A 23,261-nucleotide genomic window follows, 5' to 3' on the forward strand; every position below is an offset into this window, starting at 1 on the left:
TGTCACAGCTGTTTCCTTCATTTGCAACTTCTGTTTTCCTTTTTACCCTCTTTTAGTAGATTACCATCTGTTACTAGCTAATAATTCTTCACATTCAGTATACATGTGATGGTCACAAGCAAGGGTTTAGTTCATGAGAGGAGTGGACATGCGGTTACAGATGGGGAATCATGCTTAGAAAGGGGTTCCAGGAGGCTCAAGCGCAGGAGCTGGAACAGAAGGCAGCTGGGAGTAGAAGTGGGGAGTGGTGCTTCCTGTCACCTGTTGTGGTCAGGGAGTCTGGGCTTTGGCCTTTGGCTGGTGGTTGGTGTTACAGTTGAAGATGTTGATGGCTGGATCAACACACATCACTGTTACCGTGATCCACGAAGGAGTCACATGCTCTGAAGATTTGGGGATTGCAGTAGGAAGAAACTGGTTTTCAAAAGGTCCTTTTGAGGTCACTGAGCTCAGGCCTATCTTACACAGGTCAGACAACTTTAACACAGGGAGATCCTGCCTGGCTCCTCTCACTGTCTTGGATAAATGGACAGGACAACAGGACAGGTGTCAGGACATGACACCATTTTCTGCGGTGGATGTCAACCATCCAAGCCCTCACGAGAGCTAAATGAGTGACTCCAGCTGGACGAGATCAGCTGGGCGGAAATTGGAAACGTCGTAAGAACAGTGTGCATTTTCCTTCTCGGGTGGGAGATGTGCTGGACACTTTTATTCCAATTCTCTTTCTTCTATTGCAATGCTACAAGCTAATTTCCCCCACATTCCAAAGTGAGTAATAAATATATTTAAACAAAGAATGTTTATAATTAATAATCAAAAAATATTGGCGGCAAAGAGGATTATTTTTAATAGTGTACATTTATTCAAAAGTATATAAAATAACACTGTAAATTATATAATCTCACATAAAAACTCTAGAACTTGATTTGAATAACAAAACAATCTACTAAGAAAGAAATATTGCTCATGAAGATTTTTGTGCCCACCTTTCCCAAGTCAGAGGCCCTCATTTATGTCACAACAGCAAGGTGGCAGGGCATCAAAACTGGCATACATTCTACATCCTTCACAGCACTGCAGGGCAGGACAAGACTCCATGGCAATGGTTTTGGCCTGGCTGTTCTTGGCCCACCACACCTTGTCTGGGTTGTGATTTTTTACAGCCACAGCCTCAGGGTCCTTTGCAGCTCTTGAGAAAAGACACACACAAAGCACAGGCTTAGAATTTTTCTTCTCAGTCCTTTTGTTAGAACTGTTGGGGGTATTGGAAGTTTAGTGCTGAAGCCAGTCAAACATTAACACCAGTCCTACATTAAGGCTCTCTCCCCTGTCCCAAGTTCCTCTCCAATCCTTTCCTCTCCTATGATTGCTATAAACGTAAACTGAGGTTACAAAAGTAAGGGTGAGTGAATTCGCAAGCAAGGTCACCCAGCTGGTCACTGCAGGCCCCCGAGATGCAGGAATGATGGGAAGGTGCTGCATTCAGCTGTGTCCTGGGCTCTGGGATGTGCCATTGTGAACTCCTTAGAATGGGGACACAATTGCATCTGACAACCAATCTTTCTGGTACTTAAAGGGTCTTCTCCCCAAAAATGCAATCTTCTCTGATCTACCCTCCCTTATCCACTGTCCCCCAGGTTTTTCACACAGGTCAGCTGTCCCTGAGATCTAGAGCCCCAGTCATTTTCCCCAAGGCCACCAGAAACAAATGGAGGAATACCCTGAGAGCTCCCAACTCAGGCAAGAAGAGATCAATCCAGCCCGTCCTCCACATGAGTACAAGGCAGAGCTCATTCACGCAGTCTCCCCCACAGAATCTGCAGCCTGCAGTGCCCAGGACAGAGGAAGGCTTGGCCAAGGTGCTGAATTAAACACCTGATGGTAAACTTAGTGAGATCCAGTGACAGCCAAGCAGTGCTGACACTCACAGGCCCAAGCTGAGAACATTCTAACCACCCCAGCCAGAAAGAAAAAACATAACTAGACTCAGCTGTCTTTTTGCCTTTACAAAGCTGCCTGTTCTTCTTGACCTCACCCAGGGGTACGGCCACAGCAGCAAGGAATGACCTTGCTCCAACAGGGAGCCCAGGTATCCCATTAAGGGAGTGTTATCTATCCCCTTTTCTCCATGTGACTCACTTTAGTGCATTGTTTATTTTGAACATGTGACTCACTTTAGTGCGTTGTATATTTTGAAGTAAAGACAAAGCACGACAACTATCAGCAGGAGCAAGGCTGCCAGGATACCACCAGCAATGACAAGCATAATCACTGTACGGAGGTCAAAAGACTTCGAAGTACCTAGGCAGAGAAGTACAAGCAAGCACTGAGCCCACGTGGCCTCCCTCCCCACACAACCACCAAGCAATGTCAATGTCAGGGGAGGAGGAAGAAACCCCAAACACAGATCTTTATGTGTGTAAAACACAAATGTCTTCCCAGGGCAGTCTAGGATCCCAAGCTGGCCCAGAGATGGAAAAAAAAAAAAAAAAAAAAAAGTCCATTTGTCAATGAAAAGGAATGGAAATGCAAAGTCCAGAGAGAAGGCTATCAGAAGGACAAACAGTGGGAAGAATCGTTCCCTTTCACAGGTGTGATGTGCAGCTGGAAACAACAAGCAGGCCTGCAGTGGAGCTGATGGCATCACCCCCCAGCGCCTGGGCCTCCTGAGCTATACTCATTTTCAGAGTCAGAAATGACCCCTCGCTGGATGTCAGGCTCAAAGCTCTTCTGTGGAAATGACTGTGTCCAAATGTTACTGCCCCAACAATACTGAGAATATGCAAATCCATTTTGCAAATGATGCATGTTTTAGGAAAAGAACTTTACAATTCTTCCTCTGACAACTGACATTTTTCCTCCTAAATCTTAAATTCTCCCAAGAAATCCAATTTGAGATAAAAAATTAGTTTAACTTTCTGAAACTGGGAAAAAGTGAGCCGGGGAGAAGAATAAACAATCTGACTGCCAAAGCATACTTACCACCTTTTAACTCTTCATGGCTGGGTGAAAGCCAACAGTAAAAAAAAATTACAATCAAAGTAAACTTTAGGGAACAGGACATCTTATCAGGAATTTCTCAAACTTTTAATTTGAGAAAGAAAATTCTAATGATTAACATCCAAAATTGAAGACCTCGCTTTTAGAAGCAGTCTTCCAGCAGAGCTAGCAGAATGGATATCCACAATCTAGTTCCAACTTCTGTGCCAATCAGGACACAGGCTGTGTGACATCAACACTCTAGACACCAGCTCTCTTTCATGGAGTTCTGAATTCCATTCCACTTCCAGATATATTTTAGCACCAATGGAAGTAGATATGTCTAAATACTCTCTTAAGCCATGTAATATTCAATCTCCCCTTTTCAGGCTTTGTTTCCCCTCAGAGAAAAGTTTTAGTTAAGAATCTGATTCCCAGAGATGCCATGTTATATTATTTTAAATGTCCACTTTTCCAAAAAGCCTATAAGAAAGTATGGCCCATAAAGGAGTAGGGGAGCAATAAATAAAAACTTTTTCTGGAAGAAGCCCAGACATTGGCCCTACTAGAAAAGACTTTTAAAGTCTTTTAAATATGTTCAAAGGAATCCATGTCCAAAAAACTAAAGGAAAATATGAAAATAATGTCTCATCATAAAAAATACCAATAAAGATAAAAATTATTAAAAAGAACCAAACAGAAACTATGGCATTGGAAACTACAATAACTGAAATGAAAAATTCACTAGAAGGGCTTAATAGCAGATGTGGATTGACAGAAGAAAGAATCAGTGAACTTGAATACAGTTGAGATTATCCAAACTGCAATACAGAAAGAAAAATAAATCGGTAAAAATGAACACAGGACTTCTGGTTTCTGTGCCAGCATGTGAAGGGCTTAGGAGTCATCATTCCCATATTCACAACAAGTAAAAAGCTGAATAAACTGACTGAAGAATCAACAACTCTTAAGTCAACCAGAAAACTGGTCACAGGGCAAACAGCCACCACCAAAACTAAAGAGAGAGGTGAATACAGAGAATCTCAGTTTAGGAGCAGAAGCCATTGCCAGAGCCAGCAACTAGTAAGAACACTTACATGGTAACTGATGTCTTCCTGGATGATGAATAGGGACTAGCATAATATTTTAAAACTCCTGAGGGCCAAATTTTGTTTTGTTTTTTGTTTTGTTTTGTTGGGTTGTGGCTCCCTTTCATGAGTCATATCTCCAGGAGTATTGCAGGAAGTCAGGGACCCCGAATGGAGGGATGAGCTGAATCCATGACAGACGAACATAAATTGTGAAGATTTCATGGACATTTATTAGTTCCCCAAATTAATACTTTTATAATTTCTTACACCTGTCTTTACTACCATCTCTGAACATAAATTGTGAAGATTTCATGGACACTTATCACTTCTCCAATCAACACCCTTGTGATTTCCCATGCCTGTCTTTACTTTAATCTCTTAATCCCATCATCTTTGTAAGCTGAGGAGGATGTATCGGTCGCCTCAGGACCCTGTGATGATTGCGTTAACTGCACAAATTGTTTGTAGAGCATGTGTGCTTGATCAATATGAAATCTGGGCACCTTGGAAAAAGAACAGGATAACAGCAATGTTCAGGGAACAAGAGAGATAACCTTAAAATCTAACTGCCAGTGAGCTGGGCGGAACAGAGCCATATTTCTCTTCTTTCAAAAGCAAATAGGAGAAATATCGCTGAATTCTTTTTCTCAGCAAGGAACATCCCTGAGAAAGAGAATGGCCCCTGAGGGTAGGCCTCTGAAATGGCTGCTTTGGGGGTGGCTGTCTTTTATGGTCAAAGGAGAAGGGATGAAATAAGCCATGGTCTCCTGTAGTGCTCCCAGGCTTATTAGGATGAGGAAATTCCCACCTAATAAATTTTGGTCAGACTGGTTGTCTGCTCTCAAACCCTGTCTCCTGGTAAGATGTTATCAAGACAATGTGTACCCAAAACTTCATTAGCAATTTTAATTTTGCCCCATCCTGTAGTCTTGTGATCTTGCCCTGCCTCCATTTGCTCTGTGATATTTTATTACCTTGTGAAGCACGTGATCTCTGTGACCCATATCCTATTCGTACACTCCCTCCCTTTTTGAAAATCGCCAATAAAAACTTGCTGGTTTTACCGCTCAGGGAGCATCACGGAACCTGCTGACATGTGATGTCTCCCCCGGACACTCAGCTTTAAAATTTCTCTCTCGTACTCTTTCCCTTTATTTCTCAGACCAGCTGACACTTACGGAAATAGAAAAGAACCCACGTTGAATATCGGGGCTGGGGTTTCCCCCAGTACAGGAGCTCACCTGGTTCTTATAATGAAGACTACAGGAAAATCCCTTTATATTTTAGTCTCCACTGACACTGCAGTGGAGTTGGCCTTATTACCACTATGAGATAATAAAAGTCATGAAATTTCACCAGGCCTCCTGTGGTGCCACCCCAGAAGTTAAGTGGAAAGTTGTCTCATTACCTACTGGGTCAGAGAAGAAATCCAGACTCCCCAAGGGGTCTCCACTGATACCACAGGGGTCAGAGTTGAGTCTCTGCTCTTTATTCATCCTTCTCTGACACCACCCTGGTGGAGGGGTGCTTTGGGATACTTCTTTACTGCTTGGTAATAGTAGACTTCTAAGCTCTCTACTCAGTCTTTGCTGGTGGAGTTGGGATAAGGCCATAGTTTTTTCTACGGTGTTTGCCTAGAATGCAGAAGTTATTGTCTAAAAGTTTTCTGTCTTGTTGAATTGCCCATTTCCTGGTCTTTTGGCTAGAAAAACTAGTTTCTTGCTGGGGCTCTTTTGTCTGAACCCATTGGTGTTTCCAAGTTGCTCAATTCTTCAGCTCCAAGTTTAGGAATCTGAGACAAAAAACAAAACTTACGGAACTCACTACCATGCTATTACTTTGATCCCAAGGTCCCTAGCTAGCCTTCCTTCTCTCCACCTATTCAAGCCTTATGTTTGTTTTCTATATAATATTCATGGATTTTAGTTGTACTTAGGAAGAATAAAAGTATCTCTTCCCCTAATATGTGAAATTTTTAAATCAGTCCTCTGCTTAAAAGCCACAGCCTCTGCACCAACCCTACACTTGCTCAATCCTGAAAATGAGTGTCTCCTTAAATTGTGTACCCTGGGCCCTTCACATGTGTTATCCAGCCCATATCTCGACATAACATCTTTCCAGCCTCATCTCCCTCTGTGTTACCCCACACCCCATGTATTTTCATGCCTCTGACCTGGTTAGATGGCCCTCCCTGTCCCTCACCTCCTCTATCTGCTGAAATACCATCCCGCAAGACTTCAATAAAATGCTACGTTCTTATAAAACCTTCAGTGATTTCCGTCTTTCTCCCTCTCGTGTTAATTGTCCTCTCCCTATGTATCCATGCCCTTTGTTTGTGCCTATATGGAAATTTGAATTGTTGACTAGGTGTAGTGGTTCATGCCTGTAATCCCAGCACTTTGGGAGGGTGGGGCAAGAGGACTGGATTGAGCCCAGGAGTTTGAGATCAGCTTTGGCAATATGGTGAGACCCTATCTCTACAGAAAATTTTAAAAATGAAAATGAAAATAAATTAGCCAGGTGTGGTAGCAGATGTCTGTAGTCCCTACTTGGGTTCAGAGGGATATAACCCTAAATAAGCTTAGTTATCATTAAGGAGCCAGGGCCTGTGGACCCTCACCATGGGGATGACTACTTCATCTCTCGGTTTCCTTCTATTTCTGTGGTTACTTGATTGCTGTTTGATAGTCTGTGGGCTTGTGCATTTAAAGTTTGCTTTTTCAAGGTGTTTGTGAGCTCCATGGGGGCAGGAGCTCTGCAACCCTAGGTATCAGAGAACCTGCAACCGATTAGGTGCTGGCACATGTTATGATTATTGACCAAAATCTGAATCTTGTCAATCTGGCACTCATCACTTTCTCCAACTGAACCTCTAAATTTAGACAGTGCAGTGACTCAGACATAGCAGTTAAATCCTGACTAATATTATTTCATTGATTAAAAAGAATGCATACTTTCTACATTGCTTATAAGTCACCAACATTTAACTACTTCCAATGTGTTTTAGTAATATCTTTCTGAGTTGTAATGAAGACAACCAGGAGGCAATAACTAAAACCTCTGTTTGAAAGATGAGGAAACCGAAGCTCAGAGAGTGGAAGTGACACCCTTGGGTCACACAACAAGTAACTGGCAGCAAAGAAACTAGGACCTGGTTCTATAATCCTTCCCTCCATCTCCTGTTTCCCAAGTCCAATGCTCTTCCACTCCCAGCCTTCCTGAACCTTCTGAAATGATGTGTTGTTCCCCATTCCCAGTCCCCCTAACTCTATTATTCAAAGGCTGTGATTTTGGCTGTCAGCTGAAAGATCTGCAAATAAATCTAGTTGCATTTCATCTAAGGAAGGGGCTGATTTTTGTGTTGATGTTTTCATTCAAAGCAATATCTCACTGATGATTCACATGTGGTGACTACTCAAGAGTACTGAGAGGAACGGGGCCATGTGTTCCAGATGGCAAAAGGTAGGCAGCAACTGTGCTCAGAATTAGTGAGTTCAACTTTGCAAAATGCAATTCCTGATACAGGGGCTGGCCTTTTCTCTATGGAAATTCTCTGTAATTCACATCCACAAGGATTTTCACCCAAGTCAGTTATTTGCAAACTGCCCATCCTGTGACTAACACCTGAGTCAAATGGTTGCAAACACCCTGAAGCATGCTAAATTGCATCTCTGGAGACAGAAGCATCCTGGATCCAAAAGTACATAAGCCTGTGAGCTCCCTACTTGACCCAGTTCCCATCGCTGTGCCTCCTCCACAGCTCTTTCTGCTCTGCTCCTGGAAAACTCATCTTTACTTTCAGACTCTTGGTGCAGATGGGGACTTTGCTATGGCACTGGCAACTGCCATGAGAAGAGCTGGGTTTTGTCCCAGAGAGAGGATCTCCTTAACTGAATCCTTTATTCTCAGAGAAAGAAAAATTGTGGTGAACAACATGCAATCGGATTTTATGAACTGCCAAGGTTTGAAGACAGTTTCTGTGTTTTTGTAAAATCCAAATGGCACATTTTACTATATGTCCCAGAACCAGATTACACCTCTCTTCCCATCTCCCAAATTCCCATCCAATCATTCCCTCCAAAACTTTATGACTGTAAAATCAGTTTTAAAAGAACCAAAGAGAAAAAACTGCAAACTTAGTGATGGATTACCATGTTCTACCTTATCAGTGCCTGTCTAGGTGATCTATGCAGATCCCCCAGAGGTGCAGGTATGACAAGGAAGGTCACAATCTGCCAAGCACTGGGCTCTGGGATCTGCCCTCTAACTCGCAGCCTTAACTTCCACAAAATGTGACAAGACTGAGTCTGTCAAACCAACCTCTCATTTCTTGGGAGGCATTCTTCTCCATACTCACATGATTCAAGAGAAGTAACAGTTCATCTTATTTCACCTGCATACATAATGGCTCCTCTGCTCCAGGAAGGGCAAGAAACATTTCAAAAAGAGCTCCAACTTCATCATGGGTCAGACATCCTCTTGTCAGGCATCCTCCAGGGTCTTCCAAGTGCAGCTTCCCATCTCACCATCTCTTAGGCAACTGGAGAGGGGAAAAGAGAACAGCTCAAGAACTCTGTAGCTCAGCAAAGGGGAGATCATTCAGCTTGTCAGTTTTTTCAGTCTATAGTGCCTCAGACAGAGGGACAGCTCAGCTAACATGCTGAGTTAAACACCCAATAGGAAACTCAATTATTTAAAGTGACACCAAGGCAGTGCTGACACACAGAGCCACCAGGCTGAGAACATTTTATTTACAAGCTCACAGCCCCAAGCCAGAAGGTAAAAAAGCCAAGAGTGTACACAAACATGCCTTTGCCTTTCAACCTCTCCTGCTGTTCTTGACCTGAACCATATGTGGCTGCCACAGCAAGGAATGCCCCTGTGGAAGCAGAGAGTGTCCAGGTATCCCATTTGAAGGGATGTCCCTCATTGTTAAGTGACTCACATCTTTGCCATGGCACATTAGAAAGGGACACAATCAGCACAGGGGCAGCAACCAGGATGAGACCAAAACCAACTGTAATCTCTGTCCCAAGACCAGCAGTCTCAACGTTTATATGGATAGACACCCAACTTGTGGTGGCTTACTTTGTGGAAAGCCAAATATCATCTATGAGGAGCTAAGCAGGCAGTGCCAACGATGTTCCCTGTGTAGCAAACAAGCAACCTCTCCTGCTGTTCTTGACTTGAACCATCTGTGGCTGCTGCTGCAAGGAGTGACCCTGCTGAAGCAGAGTGTCAGCATGGGGAGTCAGCAGTGCCTGCCTTCAAGGGGTCAGCCTAGGGGAGGTCCATAAAGCCCTGATTCTGCAGCTCAATCCCAACAAGAACGGCCTTTCACACCAGAAAGACCAGACAGCAAAAGTATCTGAATATCTTTCCCACTTTCAGTGTGCTGAGGCCTCAGTCTCAGTCTAGCCATGCTGGGGAGTCTCCAGGGGTCTCTCCTTCTTTCCCTGGGCCTAAATCAGGACTGCAGAAGCATCCTTACTTGCCCCAAAGGTTCCTTCTCCAGCCCCCTCTCCCCTGGACAGACCCACTGCATGTTGCAAAGAGATGTAGACAGTGATTACAGATCGATCTTCATTTCACCTGGACTGAGAAAAATCACCCTGGGTTACTGCTGCTTCCCTCAGCCACTATATCCCTCCCTCCACTTCCCACCTCTAAACACCAGTGTATCCCCAAGCTGCCAGCCCCTAGAGCCAGGCCCAGTCCTGCATTTACATTTCACTGGATGGACACAAACAGAATTTGGTTGCTTGTGACTATAGGAATGAGGTTCCTATTTCTTGCTGGCTGATGGCCCAAAGGCACTCTTAGCTCCTACAGGCCACCACTCACAGGCCCTCTCACTCAAGGCCATTTACTTCTCCTTCCAGGCTGGTAGGAAAGCCTCTCTCTGATGCTCCGTCTCTGATGCTCCACCCACCTTCTGTAAAAGGGCTCACCTAATAAGGTCAGGTCTACCCAGATAATCTCGGATGTTGTTGCCAGGGCTCTTTACCAACATCTCCTGACTGTTTTTCCGTTTCCTGGTTTCATTTTCAGGCTGGCCCCCTCCACATACTGGGCCAGTGTCAACTACAAGCCCACATCCTTAAAATCTCTGATCTAAAAAGGAGAGAGATAATGTCCTTTTCCAGGGTCCACAAATCCTACAAAAGGAGTTTGGTCTTCCCTGGATCACCTGCCCTTCAATTGTACCAGTCCCTGTGGAAAAAGGGACAAGGGCCCATGATCTTATTCAGGTCAGGGTCACATGCACTGTCACTGATAACTCCTGCCACAATCACAGTGGATAAGCGGTGAAGCTCATCCCCAAGGGAAAGGGATTCCAAGCCAACTGAAACAACACATGTTCACTGTAGAAAGCAAGAGTGAAAAACATGAAGTTGTTGAAAATGTTTAGCATTACAGTAATTTTATTCTGATCATTTAATACAAGAAAGCCAAATAGGAATTCAAATTTTCAACTTTACTTTTGGTATTGATGAATAATGAAGAACCTTAGCTTCCTCATATTTCCACAGTTCGTTGGAGTTAAAACAATCAGGTATTACATATTTCACTTGCTTTTTTAAAAGTTCTCCTAAAAAGCTGTGAGAATTCTATACCAGCATGGGTCACTGTTGCATAATATCACTGAGGTCTGTTGTGTGTACTACTTTTCACCAGCAAAGGAAAAATGAAGGATTTTTTGAGTAACTTTCATATACATATTTAGGTACTACACTTTTACTAATAAAAGTAACTTTGACAAGAAAAAATATCTTGTATTACTGCGGTGCATGTTACAATTAATGAGACAATATTAATATATTAACTAAGTTTGGTAATTTATATTCAGTTTTCTCACTCTATGTGTTGTACAGTCCTATAGGTTTTGACAAATGCATGTATCCACCATTATAGTATCATATACAGATTAATTTTGCCCCCAAAATCCCATGCTTCACTTATTCAACATTACCCTTCTCCCTTCCCCCTGCCATACCCTGCCAACCATTCTTTTAATTGTTCCTGTAGTTTTGCCTTATCCAGAATGTTACATAGTTGGAACCATATAGTATGTAGCCTTTTAAGGCTAACTTGTTACAACTGGCAATAGTCACTTAAGGTTTCTTCATGTCATTTTGTTACTTGACAGCTCATTTATTTTCATCATGGAATAATATTCTATTATATGAAAATACCAGTTCTTTATTTACCTACTGAAGGACATCTTAGTTGCTTCCAGCTTTTGCCAGTTATGAATAAAGCTACTATACAAATTCATGTGCAGGTGTTTGTGTACCCACAGATTTTCAGCTCAGCAGGATAAATAACTAGGAGTCCAACTGCTGAGTCATATGTACCATTTAAAATTCCAGCCAGCAGTGAATGAGAATTCCTGGTGCTATGCATACCCACCAGCATCATTTGGTATTGTCAGGTTTTGTTTTTTTATTTTAGCCATTCTAATACATACTTGTTAAGTATGATGTTAGCTGTAGGTTGTCTGTACACGTTCTTTATTAACTTGAAGAAGTTCCCATCTATTCCTAGTTTCCTGAGTATTTATTTTATGATGAATGGGTGCTGAATTTTGTCAAATCCTCTTTTCTGCATCTATTGATACGATTTTTTTTCTTTTATTCTTTATGTGATAGGTTGCACTAATTGGTTTTCAATATTGAATGAGAAACATACAAGAATACCTTACACACCTGGAGTAACTCCCACTTGGTGTTGATATATAATACTTTTTCTACTTGTTGGATTCTATTTGATATTTTGTTGAGGATTTTTACATCTGTGTTCATGAGAGGTATTGGTCTGTATGTTTCCATTCTCCTAATGATTTTATTTTGCTTTGGTGTTAGGGTAATGCTGGCCTCATATAATGAATTAGGAAGTGTGTTCTGTGCTTCTATTTTCTGGATAAAACTGCGGAAAATTTGTATTATTTCTGCCACAAATGTTTGGGAAAATTCACAAGTGAACTCATGTGGTCCTGGTGCTTTATTTTTTGAAAGGGTAATTATTATTATTATTATTATTTTTACTAGATATAGGCCTATTTAGATTATATATTTCTCCTTTCTAAGTTTGGGTACATTGTGTCTTTTAAGAAATAGATCCATTTCATCTGTCATCAAATTCAGAGACAGCTGTTCGTATTATTCCGTTTTTATCCCCCCCCCCTTTTTTTTTTTTTTTTTTGAGATGGAGTCTCACTCGTCGCCCAGGCTAAAGTGCAGTAGAGCAATCTCGGCTCACTGCAACCTCTGCCTCCCGGGTTCAAGCGATTCTCCTGCCTCAGCCTCCTGAGTAGCTGGGACTACAGGCGCGTGCCACCACACCTGACTAGTTTTTTTATTTTTAGTAGAGATGGGGTTTCACCATATTGGCCACGCTGGTCTCTTAACTCCCGACCTCAGGGGATCTGCCCAGCTCAGCCTCCCAAAGTGCTGGTATTACAGGCATGAGCCACCGCACCCGACCTCCCTTTTTATCCTTTTAATGCCTGTGGAATCAATACTAATGGTCCTGCTTTCATTTCTAACATTAATAATTTGTATCTTCTTTTTTAGCCTTCCCAGAGGCTTATCAACTTTATCTGTCTTTTTAAAGAACCATTTTTTTATTTCATTTATTTTTTCTGTCAATTTCATTGATTTTTGCTGATTTTTATTACGTCTTCTCTTCTGCTTGCTTTACACATACAGGCATACCTCGTTTTACTGCACTTCACTGTACTGTGCCTCATAGATACTGCATGTTTTGTGAACTAAAGAATTCTGGCAATTCTGTATTAAGAAGGTCTATCAGCATCATTTTTCAAACAGCATGTTCTTACTTGTGTCTCTGCTGTAACATTTTGGTAATCCTTACAATATTTCAAACTTTTGCTTTATTATTATATATGTTATGGTGATCTGTGATCAGCAATCTTTGATGTTACTATTGCCATTGTTTTGGTCCACCATAAATCATGACCCTATAACATGGCAGACTTAATCAACAAATTGTGTTCTGAGTATTCCACTGACTGACATTCCCTCATCTCTCTCCCTCTTCTGAGGCCTCCCTATTCCCTGAGACACAAAAATATCAAAATGATAACAATTAATAACCCTATAATAGTCTCTAAGTGTTCAAATGAAAGGAAGAGTCACGTACGTCATACTTTAAATCAAAAGCTAGAAATGATTAAGCTTAGTAAGTAAGGCATGTTGAAAACCCAGATAGGCTGAAAACTAGGCCTCTTGCATGAAACAGTTACCAAGTTGGAATGCAAAGGAAAAGTTCTCAAAGGAAATTAAAAGTGCTACTCCAGTGAACACACAGATAAGAATGCAAAATAGCTTTATTGCTGATATGAATAAAGTTTTAGTGGTCTGGATAGAAGATCAAACCAGCCACAACATTCCCTTAAGCCAAAACCTAATCCACAGCAATGCCCTAACTCTCTTCAATTCTGTGAAAGCTAAGAAAGGTAAGGAAACTGCATAAGAACAGATTGAATCTAATAGAGGTCAGTTCATGAGATTTAAAAAAATAAACCATCTCCATAACATAAAAGTGCAAGGTGAAACAGAAAGTGTTGATGTAGAAGGTACAGCAAGTTATCCAGAAGCTCTAGCTAGGATAATTCTTGAAGGTGGCCACATTTAACAATGGATTTTCAGTATAGATGAACACAGACTTCTATACGACAAAGATGCCCTTTAGGACTTGCATAGCTAGAGAGGTCAATGCCTGGCTTCAAAGCTGATTCTGACTCAAAAGGCAGGCTGACTTTGTCACTGGGGACTTATATAGCTGATGACTTCAAGTTTAAGCCAACACTCATTTACCATTCTGAAAATCCTAGGACTCTTAAGAATTATGCTAAATCTGCTCTGTCTTTGCTTTATACATGGAACAACTAAACCAGGATGACAACACATTGGTTTACTGAATATTTTAAGCTCCCTGCTTTGACCTGCTGCTCAGAAAAAATGTTTGTTTCAATACATTAGTGCTAACTAATGCCCAAGAGTTTGGATGGCAATGTACAAGGAGATTAATGTTTTCATGTCTACCAATACAACATCCATTCCGCAGCCCATGGATCAAGGAGTAATTTCAACTTTCAAGTCTTATTGTAGAAGAAATACATTTCATAAGGCTTTAGTTGCCATAGATAGCAATTTCTCACAGTATCTCTTAGGTATGCCTATATATTGCTCTTCTTTCTCTTGTTTCTTAAGGTGAAAGCTCACATAATTGATTTTAGATCATTCTTTTCCAACATGTACTCAATACTGTCCGTTTCCCTCTAAGCACTGCTCTTGTTGAATTCTACAAATTCTGATGAGTTGTATTTTCACTTTCATTTAGTTTGAAATACTTTTAAATTTCTCTTGAAACTTCTTTGAGCTAAGTGTTATTTTAGAAGCATGTCTGTTAATCTCCAAATATTTTAGGATTTTTCAAGTATTTTTGTTATGAATTTCTAATTAAATACCATTGTGATCTGGGAACATACTTTGTATAATTTCTATTCTTTTAAATTTGTTAAGGGGTGTTTTATAGCCTGGAATATGCTCTATCTTGGTAAATGTTCCAGAAGTGTTTCAGAAAAATGTGTATTCTGCTATTGCTGAAGTGTCCTATTAATATCAATTAGATCCAGTGGACACACGGTACTATTCAGTTCAACTATATTCTTACTGATTTTCTGCATGCTGAAACTGTCAACTACTGATTCAGGGTTGTTGAAGTCTCCAACATTAATAGTGAATTTGTCTATTTCTCTTTGCAGTTCTATCAATTTTTGCTTCACATAGTTGATGCTCTGTTGTTAGGTAGATATACATTAAGGATTTTATTTTGCCTTCATTTATTCCTTCTCTGATGCTCTTCCTTTATGTAGATCCAAGTTCATGACCTTGGATCATTTTCCTTCCCTCTGAAGAACTTATTTTATTGCAATATAGGTTTATCACTGACAAATTCCCTCAGCTTTTGTTTGAGAAAATCTTTAAGTATCCTTCATTTCTGAAAGATAATTCTTGTGGATACATTCTAGGTTGGTGGGGTTTCTCTTTCAACATTGTAAATATTTCACTCCAGTCCCTTCTTGCTTGGTTTCTAATCAGAAATGTAATTCTCATTCTTGTTCCTCTATAGCATGTATTTTTTCCTCTGGCTCCTTTCAGTGACTTTCTCTTTGACTTTGGTTTTCCACATCTTGAATATAATATGCCTAGGTACAGACTAAGCTTGAAAAACCTACGGCCTGCGGGCTGTATATAGCCCTGGACGGCTCTGAATGCAACTCAACACAAATTTGTAAACTTTCTTAAAACAGCATGAGGGTTTTTTTTTTTTTTGCAATTTTTAAGTTCATCAGCCATTGTTAGCATTAGTGCCTTTTATGTGTGGCCCAAGACAATTCTTCTTCCAGTGTGGCCCAGGAACACCCCTGGTATAGACCTTTTGGTATTTATCTTGCTTGGTATTCCCTGAGCTTCCTGCTCTAAGAGTGGGTTTGGTGTCATTAATTTTGGATAATTCCCAACCATTATTGTCTCACATATTTCTTCCACTCTTTTCTCTTTCTTCTCCCTCTGGTATTACCATTATACATGTTATTACAAGTTTTGTAACTGTCCAACAGTTCTTGGATGGTCTACTTTTTCATTCTCTATTTTCTTTGCTTTTCATTTGAAGAAGTTTTTATTAACAGTTCTTCAAGCTCATTTATTCTTTGGCCTGCCCAGTCTCCTGATAAACCCATCAAAGGCATTTATTTGTCACACTGTTTTTTGACTTGTATCATTTCCTTTTAAATCTTCCTTAGCGTTTCCATATCTCTGCTTACATTACTCTTTTACTCTTGCCTGCTATCTGCTTTTCCATTAGAGCCCTTAATATATCAATCATAGCTACCTTAAATTCCCTACTTGAGAATTACAAAATCTGCATCATATGTAAGAATGGTTCTGATATCTCCTTTGTCTCTTGTTCTTTCTTGCCTTTTAGCATGCTTTGTAAATTTTTGTTGAAAGCTAGACATAATATATCTGGAGGAATGTATAGAAACTGAGGTAATCAGGCTACTTGATTCATGTCAATCTGGCTGGAAGTTAGGCTGTGTTTAATGTTTGCTGTAGTTATCGGTGTCAGAGGCTTCAATCTACTATTCTTGCTTTGAGTTTTCACATTGTCATTGTCTTTGGGTTTCCCCCGAAACTCCTTTTAAATAAAATGTAGTCTGATAATAATGGGTCACAGCTGGCACTAGGGAAAGGCAGTCTCCTAATTTAACAAAACCCTGAAACTGGCGATCAACAGCTTGCCGATAAGATCTCAGGAGTTGGGCAAGTGGGTTCAAGCATGTGCACTAAGAGGCAAAATGGCAGAGTTTAACTGGTATATGACCTTCTAAGAACATTTAATGGGTAAGAGAAGAATGCTTCAAGTAAGCACGCATACAACTCCAGTGAACACACTACGCATATGGCCCTGCCCTAGTGCTAGCATGCCACTGAGCATGCGGACCGCCCACCCTGAGGGAAGAATTAGGCAAGAAGTAATGCAACCCCGGAAGCCTGTCAACATATAAGACCCAAGGTCAAAGGTCCAACCATGCACTTGATTTCTCAAGGCACTTGCTTGGACCTCTTCCAAGTGTACTTTTACTTGCTTTTGTTCCATTTAGAAAGCTTTTAAATAAATTTTTCCTCCTGCCCTAAAACTTGCCTTGGTTTCTCACTCTGCCTTATGACCCTTGATCGAATTCTTTCTTCTGACAAGAATTAAGGTTGCTGCAGCCCCCTGCAGATTCACCACCACTAACAACAGGAAAGCTAGAGGGGGCTGGAGACTTCTAATTGCCCTTTCCCTAGAACAGATGAGGCTCTGGTAAAGTAGTTTCCCTTGAAAGAAGGCTTTTGTTAGGGAAAATGCTGAGGGCAGTTTTCAAAATGGTTACTTTGCCCCCTCCTTCTGCACAAAGCAAGAGGGAGTTTTAATCCAATCCTTGTCCTAAGAATCTGCTGCAGCTCTGAAAGGTAAAACTCCCAAAAGTGTAAGGGCACCATATGAGTGGTCTCCCAGGAGTTTCTAACTCTCAAGCTAATTCACACTCAGTCTCCAGCAAGTCATCAATGACCATTTTAAGTGTTCCTACCATTTACTGCCTCATGAGGATTTCTGTTCCTAGCATGCTGATCTCAGTTGTGATTTTCTGCATTTGCCTATCCAATTTTGGGGTGGCCATTTGCTTTGTGACCTCCATTATCTGATGGATATTTTAAAGGCTGTTAATGTTCCATTTGTTCAGCTTTGTTCTTGTGAGGACAGTTGTGATTGACTTCTAAACAGCTGTTTACATGTCACAGATGAAACCAGAAGTGTTAAAAAATAAGAAATAGCACACAAAAACAAAAACTTTCTGGAATATTCAATATTTTGAGGGTATAAGGTCCTGGGACTAAAGTGTTTGATTGCCACTATGCAAAGGAACTCTGTTAGCAACAGTAGATACATATATGATTCTACTCTAAATTCTACAACAAGTTATATGTAATAGATTTCTCTTTAAAACAGTCAAGCAAAAAAATACATTGTGATATTGGTGGAATGATTTCAAAGATATGCTTTACTCTTTATTTCAAGTGAAAAAATAAAAATAAAGCAAAAAATACCATTTGCCATTCATGACAAGAGTAATTTATTACATTAAAATTGAGGTCACCTAGGCACCAGCACAACACCCTGGCTTTGTAACCATTTGAAGGGTTCTTTCTGCCTGCAACACAAAGACCATGGCATTGTAGTAAAGAAAGAGATTAATAGACATGAGGCCAGCCACACCATGAGGGAGACAGATTTAGTACTCAAATCATTCTCATCCAAAGCTTATAGGTTAGGAATTTTTCAGAGGCAGTTTGGGGGAAGTGGTGGAGGTCATTAGGCTTGCTGCTGATTAGTTGGGGCAGAGATCAAATCATAAGGGGTGAAGCTGTCCTCTTGCGCATTGAATCACTTCTGGGTGGGGCCGTAGGAATGGTGGGTGTCAGACATGCAAAAAAACCTGAAAAGATATCTCAAAAGGTCAATCTGCAATAGTGGTGTTATCTGCAGGAATAATGGGGGAAGTTGCATATCTTATAACCTTCTGAATAATGACTGATAATAGCTCATGTCTGCACCTTAGCAGGACCCAGGCTCCTCTCCTCCTGCCAGCCTGATGCAAAAGCAGTTGAGTTTGGGGGAAGGCCTATTATAATTTAAACTACAGCCTAAATGTCCCAAAAGCCCAAGAATAATCAAGGAAAGATTAGGGGTGGGTTAGCTCAGACCTCTTTCACTGTCATAATTTTCTCACTAACTTTTGCAAAGTTTTTTCAGCTTTGAAAATAAGATTGAATTTGCCAGTTTCACCTCTTCCTACTCCTCTCATACTGTGATAGAGCTCCCAAACAACCTCTATTGCTATCTCTATCAATTCCATACAACAAACCTATACTCAATCTCTACTAGGCACAAAACAATTCCTAATTTCAACAACTGTACAGATGATTGGGAAAACAAACGTGAGAATTATTTAGTAAAGCTCCATACCACAAGAGAATTATAGTATCTAAAAACTCTAAGTGTAGCAGAGAGAAATTACTGACAAATTCTCAAACAGTGTGAAAGGCTGTGCTTGGCACTAAATGATGAACAGGATTTTTCTTGCTATCCAAAAGAAGGGGCATTCTAGGTAGAAGGAAAAGCATGTACAAAAGCAGGTGGGTCTAGGAAGCAGGCATAAGCCAAGGATAAAGGGCTTTGTATGTCTGTTAAGAAGTAATGGTGGCCAGGTGCGGTGGCTCACGCTTGTAATCCCAGCATTTTGGGGGGCCAAGGCGGGTGGATCACTTGAAGCCAGGAGTTTGAGACCAGCCTGGTCAACATGGCAAAACCCTGTCTCTCCTAAAAATACAAAAATTATCTGAGCCTGGTGGTGCACGCCTGTAGTCCCAGCTACTCGGGAGGCTGAGGCAGGAGAATCGCTTGAACCCAAGAGGCGTAGGTTGCAGGAGCCGAGATCACACCACTGCACTCCAGCCCGGGTGACAGAGTGAAACTCCATCTCAAAAAAAAGTAATGGTGATGGCGATTCAGTCAGAAAGCATCAAGCACCAGAACAATTGATAAAAGAGTAGAGGGCAGTGCAGAAAATGAAATGCAAGTGAGGAGATAATGGCTATTGACCAGTAAAGAAACTCCTGGAATTGTTCCGATGAAAGCTAGTATTTCAAAACAGAGGCAGAGATGGAGAAAGACAGGACAGTTTTTCTTTAAAAATCAAAAGTAAAACAAGACTGGGTGATATACTGAACATACGAGATTGAAAGAAAGGGGAGACGACAAGATGCTGTAGGTTTTCCGCCTTATTTAAGGAAGTCAAAAATCCAGCTTATAGTATTGATCTTGCTCATGAAGTTTCAGATAGGTAATTCTAAAAAGCCTATTTTCCTTTAGACGGTCCAGTTATGATAACATGTATCAAAGCTAACTTATGACTACAATGGGCAGGGCATAAAGAACAGAAGGGCTGGTGTACACAACTTAGAATGCATCTAGAGTACAAAAGGAAAAAAGAGGCGAGATCCACTTCCTATCCCATGGGGCATCTGGAAAACTCCCTCAGGCGACCGCTCCATCCAAACACCTGGGATCTTTCTCAGCCTTCTGATTTCTGTCACGAGGGCGTCCAGCACAGTCCTGGCAGCGCCGTAGGATCAGGGAGCATCAGCTGAGATGGCAACTGGCAAAGGCCCGTGTGGCCCAACACCCACCACTAACGCCGTTCAGTATCTACCTCAACTCCCCTCTAACGCGAGAATGTGTGTGAGGGAGGCAGGGAGAGTTCGGAGTAAAATTAACCCGAATCGACAGCGCGTCTGCCGCGCTAGCTGCCACAAATGCTGCAGACCCGACGGAGTGGAGCCAGAAAAGGCCCTGGCGTCCACTCGGGAGAGAACAAGGTCAGGAGTCCGTCCTGCACATCGCGTAGAGCGAAGAGACCACACCTACCTGACCACAGATGCTCCCCATCCGCCCAGCAACCGTGGTCCATGCTGCCTGCTATTTGTTCACCGCCGGCGTCGAAAAACCACCCTGGTGCCCACGCGCAGTGCACCGCGCCTGCGCATAGTCTCCAGAGGCTGAGCGCGGGTTGCCAGTGCGCATGCTCGGCTCTTTCGCGCTTCGTGGGCACCTTTTGAACTCCGTTGAGTCCAGTTGGTTTATGCGCATGCGTGTCTCTGGTGTCTGTTCTCACCAAAGCCAGAAGCGGCTGGCGTTTGAAATGGTATGAGCCGGGAGTCGCTCTGCCTGCGCGTTTCTACGCTACACTGGCCGACACTCAAGCACTGGCAGAGAGGTTCCGGGGCTGGCCTGGCAGGAGGCGGCGCAATGGACACGCGGTCCGAGGACGGGGGCCTCAACCGCCAACCCACGCTTGCCTCTTCCTGGGATGCCATCTGCAGGCGAGGCCCCGACTCACAGCCTCCTCACCCGGGCGGGTCTCGGCGCCCGCGACTTCGACTGGGAAGAGCTGCTGGCGCCACCTGCTCCAGGGTGCGCCGGGCCGCCGGGGACCCGGGCGCTGCGCTCTGCGACTGCCGCGCTCCTCGGGGAGCCGTGAGGGTCTGAGCCCGGAATCCAGGAGAGCAGTTGGTGTCAGGTCTCTGCGGGGAAGCGGGGCTGCGAAGTAGGGGCGAGGACCGGGGTGGGCGGAGGCGGGGTGGGTCTGGCCAGGAAGTACCCGAGGCCCTGGGGCATGAGTGGGGGAAGGTGACCAGGACTCGGAATTTCATAAACGTCCCCGTCAGGCGTGACAGGTCGTCAGGGCTGCTGTGTAAGTCAGTCTGCCCATCTACCCTGAAACAAGCCACCTCCTCTTCACCAAAACAGGCTGTGTAAAAAGCCCAGCTGTCGACGACCGCCGTCGACTTAATTTCGAAAAAAGATACACTTTGTCTTTTATTGTGTTCTGTTCCTACTGCTATGCACACATTAGGGGTCCAGTAATTTATCCGAGAATCAGTTGCAGGGGACTGAGTAGAAGGTTGATGATTGAGGAAAAAATGGAGGGGGAAGCCCTGATGTGTGATGTCTCCATTTCCTTATGAATTCTGTGTTGAGCATTTGTTAGAGTAAACCCCATGGCCTAACAAGTGGGTTATGAGCCGTGTTCAGAAACTGTACTGTGTGATGTTTTCACCTGTTTTCCTAGCCAGGATCTGGTGATTTAGAAGAGAAGCTTGAACAACCAAGATGAAAACCCCTGCTTCCTTTACCTGAGGTGTGGCCCCGATGGAGGTGAAGAAATCGCTTCTATTGGCATTTTAAGTTCAGCAAGAAATATGGAAGTGTACTTAGGAGAAGAGTACTGTGGAACCAGTAGGGGCAAGAATGTTTGTACTGTCCTGGATGACAGGTGTGTGACTTGTACACAGGAAAAAAGTGTTCTTCTGAATTGGTGTTTTTATTTTCTTCACCTTTTGCAATATTGATTGATTCTCTGACATTAATGCTTACATTAGAGAAGAGAAGATAAAAATCTACTATGGGCATAGAAAGTTAGACCATTAAAGCATCTTCTAGGCAATCTAGTTCAGCTTCCTCATTTTTAGGAATGCAGAAATTTAGAGCTAATAAAGGGAAGGTGAGACTGGAGAGGGTCATACTAGTTAAAATGTCCAGGCAAGAGTGCAGTCCTTATTTCTGCTTCTTGACTCTCTCCATAAACTCACGATGGTCTGTTTTTCAGAAATTAATTTGACAGTCAGTCTGGAACTTTGATCACGTATTTTGTAAGGAACCTACAAGCCCAAGGTTGTGCCACACCAGCCTATTTAGTCCATATTCAATGTGTTATAGTTTGATCTTTAGTCCCTTATAGGAATCATCTACACTAATCTCGCCTTAATATAAATCAAAACGTCAATTATTTTATATATTGTGCATATTAGAAATGATAAATACGTGACACAGTGTTATTAATGAGGTCACTTGAGAAGGGATCTCAACTGTTTGTCCCCTACCAGGCAAACTGAATCTCAGGATTTAAGTAATGACCTGGAAACTATTTTTTACTGCAGCTATTTAAAATGATAATTTATACAAGTGAAAAAATAATTTTTATTCTATTTTGTTTTTAGTAAACACGAAATTATTTTCTACAAAAATTAATAGTGGCATCCTCCACTCATGCCTGTAAAATAAGGGTAGGTCATCATTAAATTGTAACTAATTTGACAATTGTAAATGTTTATGTATAATATACTTATGTACTGTTGGTTTGTTCATACAGTTAGTCCAATTTGGTCCCTGTTTATCTTTATATGAAACTATGGTGCCAAGAAAACCACGTTTTGGCTCCATTATATTTAAAAAGACAAGAATTAGAGAGGTTGCAGAGAAAAGCACCTAAAAGCTATTTGCACTGGTACCTTGAATATGAAAAATATTGTTGAGGTGAACTTTAGTAATGTCATCAGAGTCTAAGAGTACTGAGCTACAAATAGCCCAAAGTAGTAATGCAATTCTGTTACTCACTGGCTGAGCGACCTTGGGAAAATCTCTACATTTCCTTGGACCTACCTCATGGGTAAATTAGAGGACTAAAGAAAATAAAGCATTGTATTCTCTTTGTCTCCACATTACTTCATACAGGGTTGTGAGACTTACTTTAAGGAAAAAGTTGGCCGGGTGTGGTGACTCACGCCTGTAATCCTAGCACTTTGGGAGGCCAAGGCAGGGTGATTCCTCGAGCCCAGGAGTTTGAGACCAGCGTGGGTGTCTTAGGGAGACCCTGTCTCAAAAAAGAAAAAAAGAATAAAAAGAATAAGGAAAAAGTTAATGATTTTTGTAGCAGGCAGGTAACAAACTTACAGATCAGATTGTTCCAAGACATTGTTTGAGGTAGTATATGTTAATAGCCTCCAAAGTCACTTAAATAAAGTAATTTATTCAACAAATATTTGAGTGCCTACTGATACCAGATACAGACAGTAGCAGGCATTTAGGAAGCAGCAGTAATAAAATAAAATGGAGCGACTACCCTTGTATTGCTTATATTCAAATGGAATGAGACAGGTAATGAGCACACTCTGAATAAAACTGTGTTTTGTTTGGTGGTGAGAAAGGCTATAA

At 41.9% G+C, this 23,261-nt stretch overlaps 2 protein-coding genes across 4 annotated transcripts in view; both read right to left on the minus strand.

The window, feature by feature from the left end:
• CUZD1 (CUB and zona pellucida like domains 1) overlaps positions 1–20,285 on the minus strand; it is a 36,354-nt gene extending 16,069 nt beyond the window's left edge. The window contains exons 1-2 of the mRNA XM_025396619.1: positions 20,136–20,285; positions 8,467–8,613 (exon numbers count right to left, since the gene is read on the minus strand). The gene's annotated coding sequence lies outside the window, so the exon portion shown is untranslated. The remainder of the gene's footprint in view (positions 1–8,466; positions 8,614–20,135) is intronic.
• FAM24B (family with sequence similarity 24 member B) lies at positions 843–20,295 on the minus strand. Of its 3 annotated transcripts, none has more exons than XM_025396623.1 (4): positions 20,136–20,295; positions 8,467–8,613; positions 2,178–2,274; positions 843–1,192 (listed from the first exon to the last, which is right to left on the minus strand). In XM_025396623.1, exons 2-4 carry the CDS (start codon positions 8,474–8,476, stop codon positions 1,000–1,002), a joined length of 300 nt encoding a protein of 99 aa, XP_025252408.1. In that variant the 5' UTR covers positions 8,477–8,613; positions 20,136–20,295; the 3' UTR covers positions 843–999. The 3 variants fall into 3 exon arrangements, with proteins under 3 accessions (XP_025252408.1, XP_025252407.1, XP_025252406.1); XM_025396622.1 differs by having other exon boundaries at positions 2,178–2,304; XM_025396621.1 differs by lacking the exons at positions 8,467–8,613; positions 20,136–20,295 and having other exon boundaries at positions 2,178–3,844.
• Positions 20,296–23,261: the final 2,966 nt, after the last annotated feature.

This window comes from Theropithecus gelada, chromosome 9 (assembly GCF_003255815.1).
Source record: "Theropithecus gelada isolate Dixy chromosome 9, Tgel_1.0, whole genome shotgun sequence".
NCBI lineage: Eukaryota > Metazoa > Chordata > Mammalia > Primates > Cercopithecidae > Theropithecus > Theropithecus gelada.

Excerpts from the sequence above, each read along its gene's own strand:
- FAM24B (XM_025396621.1), bottom strand. The coding sequence starts at position 2,647 with ATGCCATCAGCTCCACTGCAGGCCTGCTTGTTGTTTCCAGCTGCACAT. Across the intron at positions 1,193-2,177 it reads AAAATATACAACGCACTAAA|AGCTGCAAAGGACCCTGAGG; the intron begins GTGAGTCACATG and ends TCTTTTCTCAAG.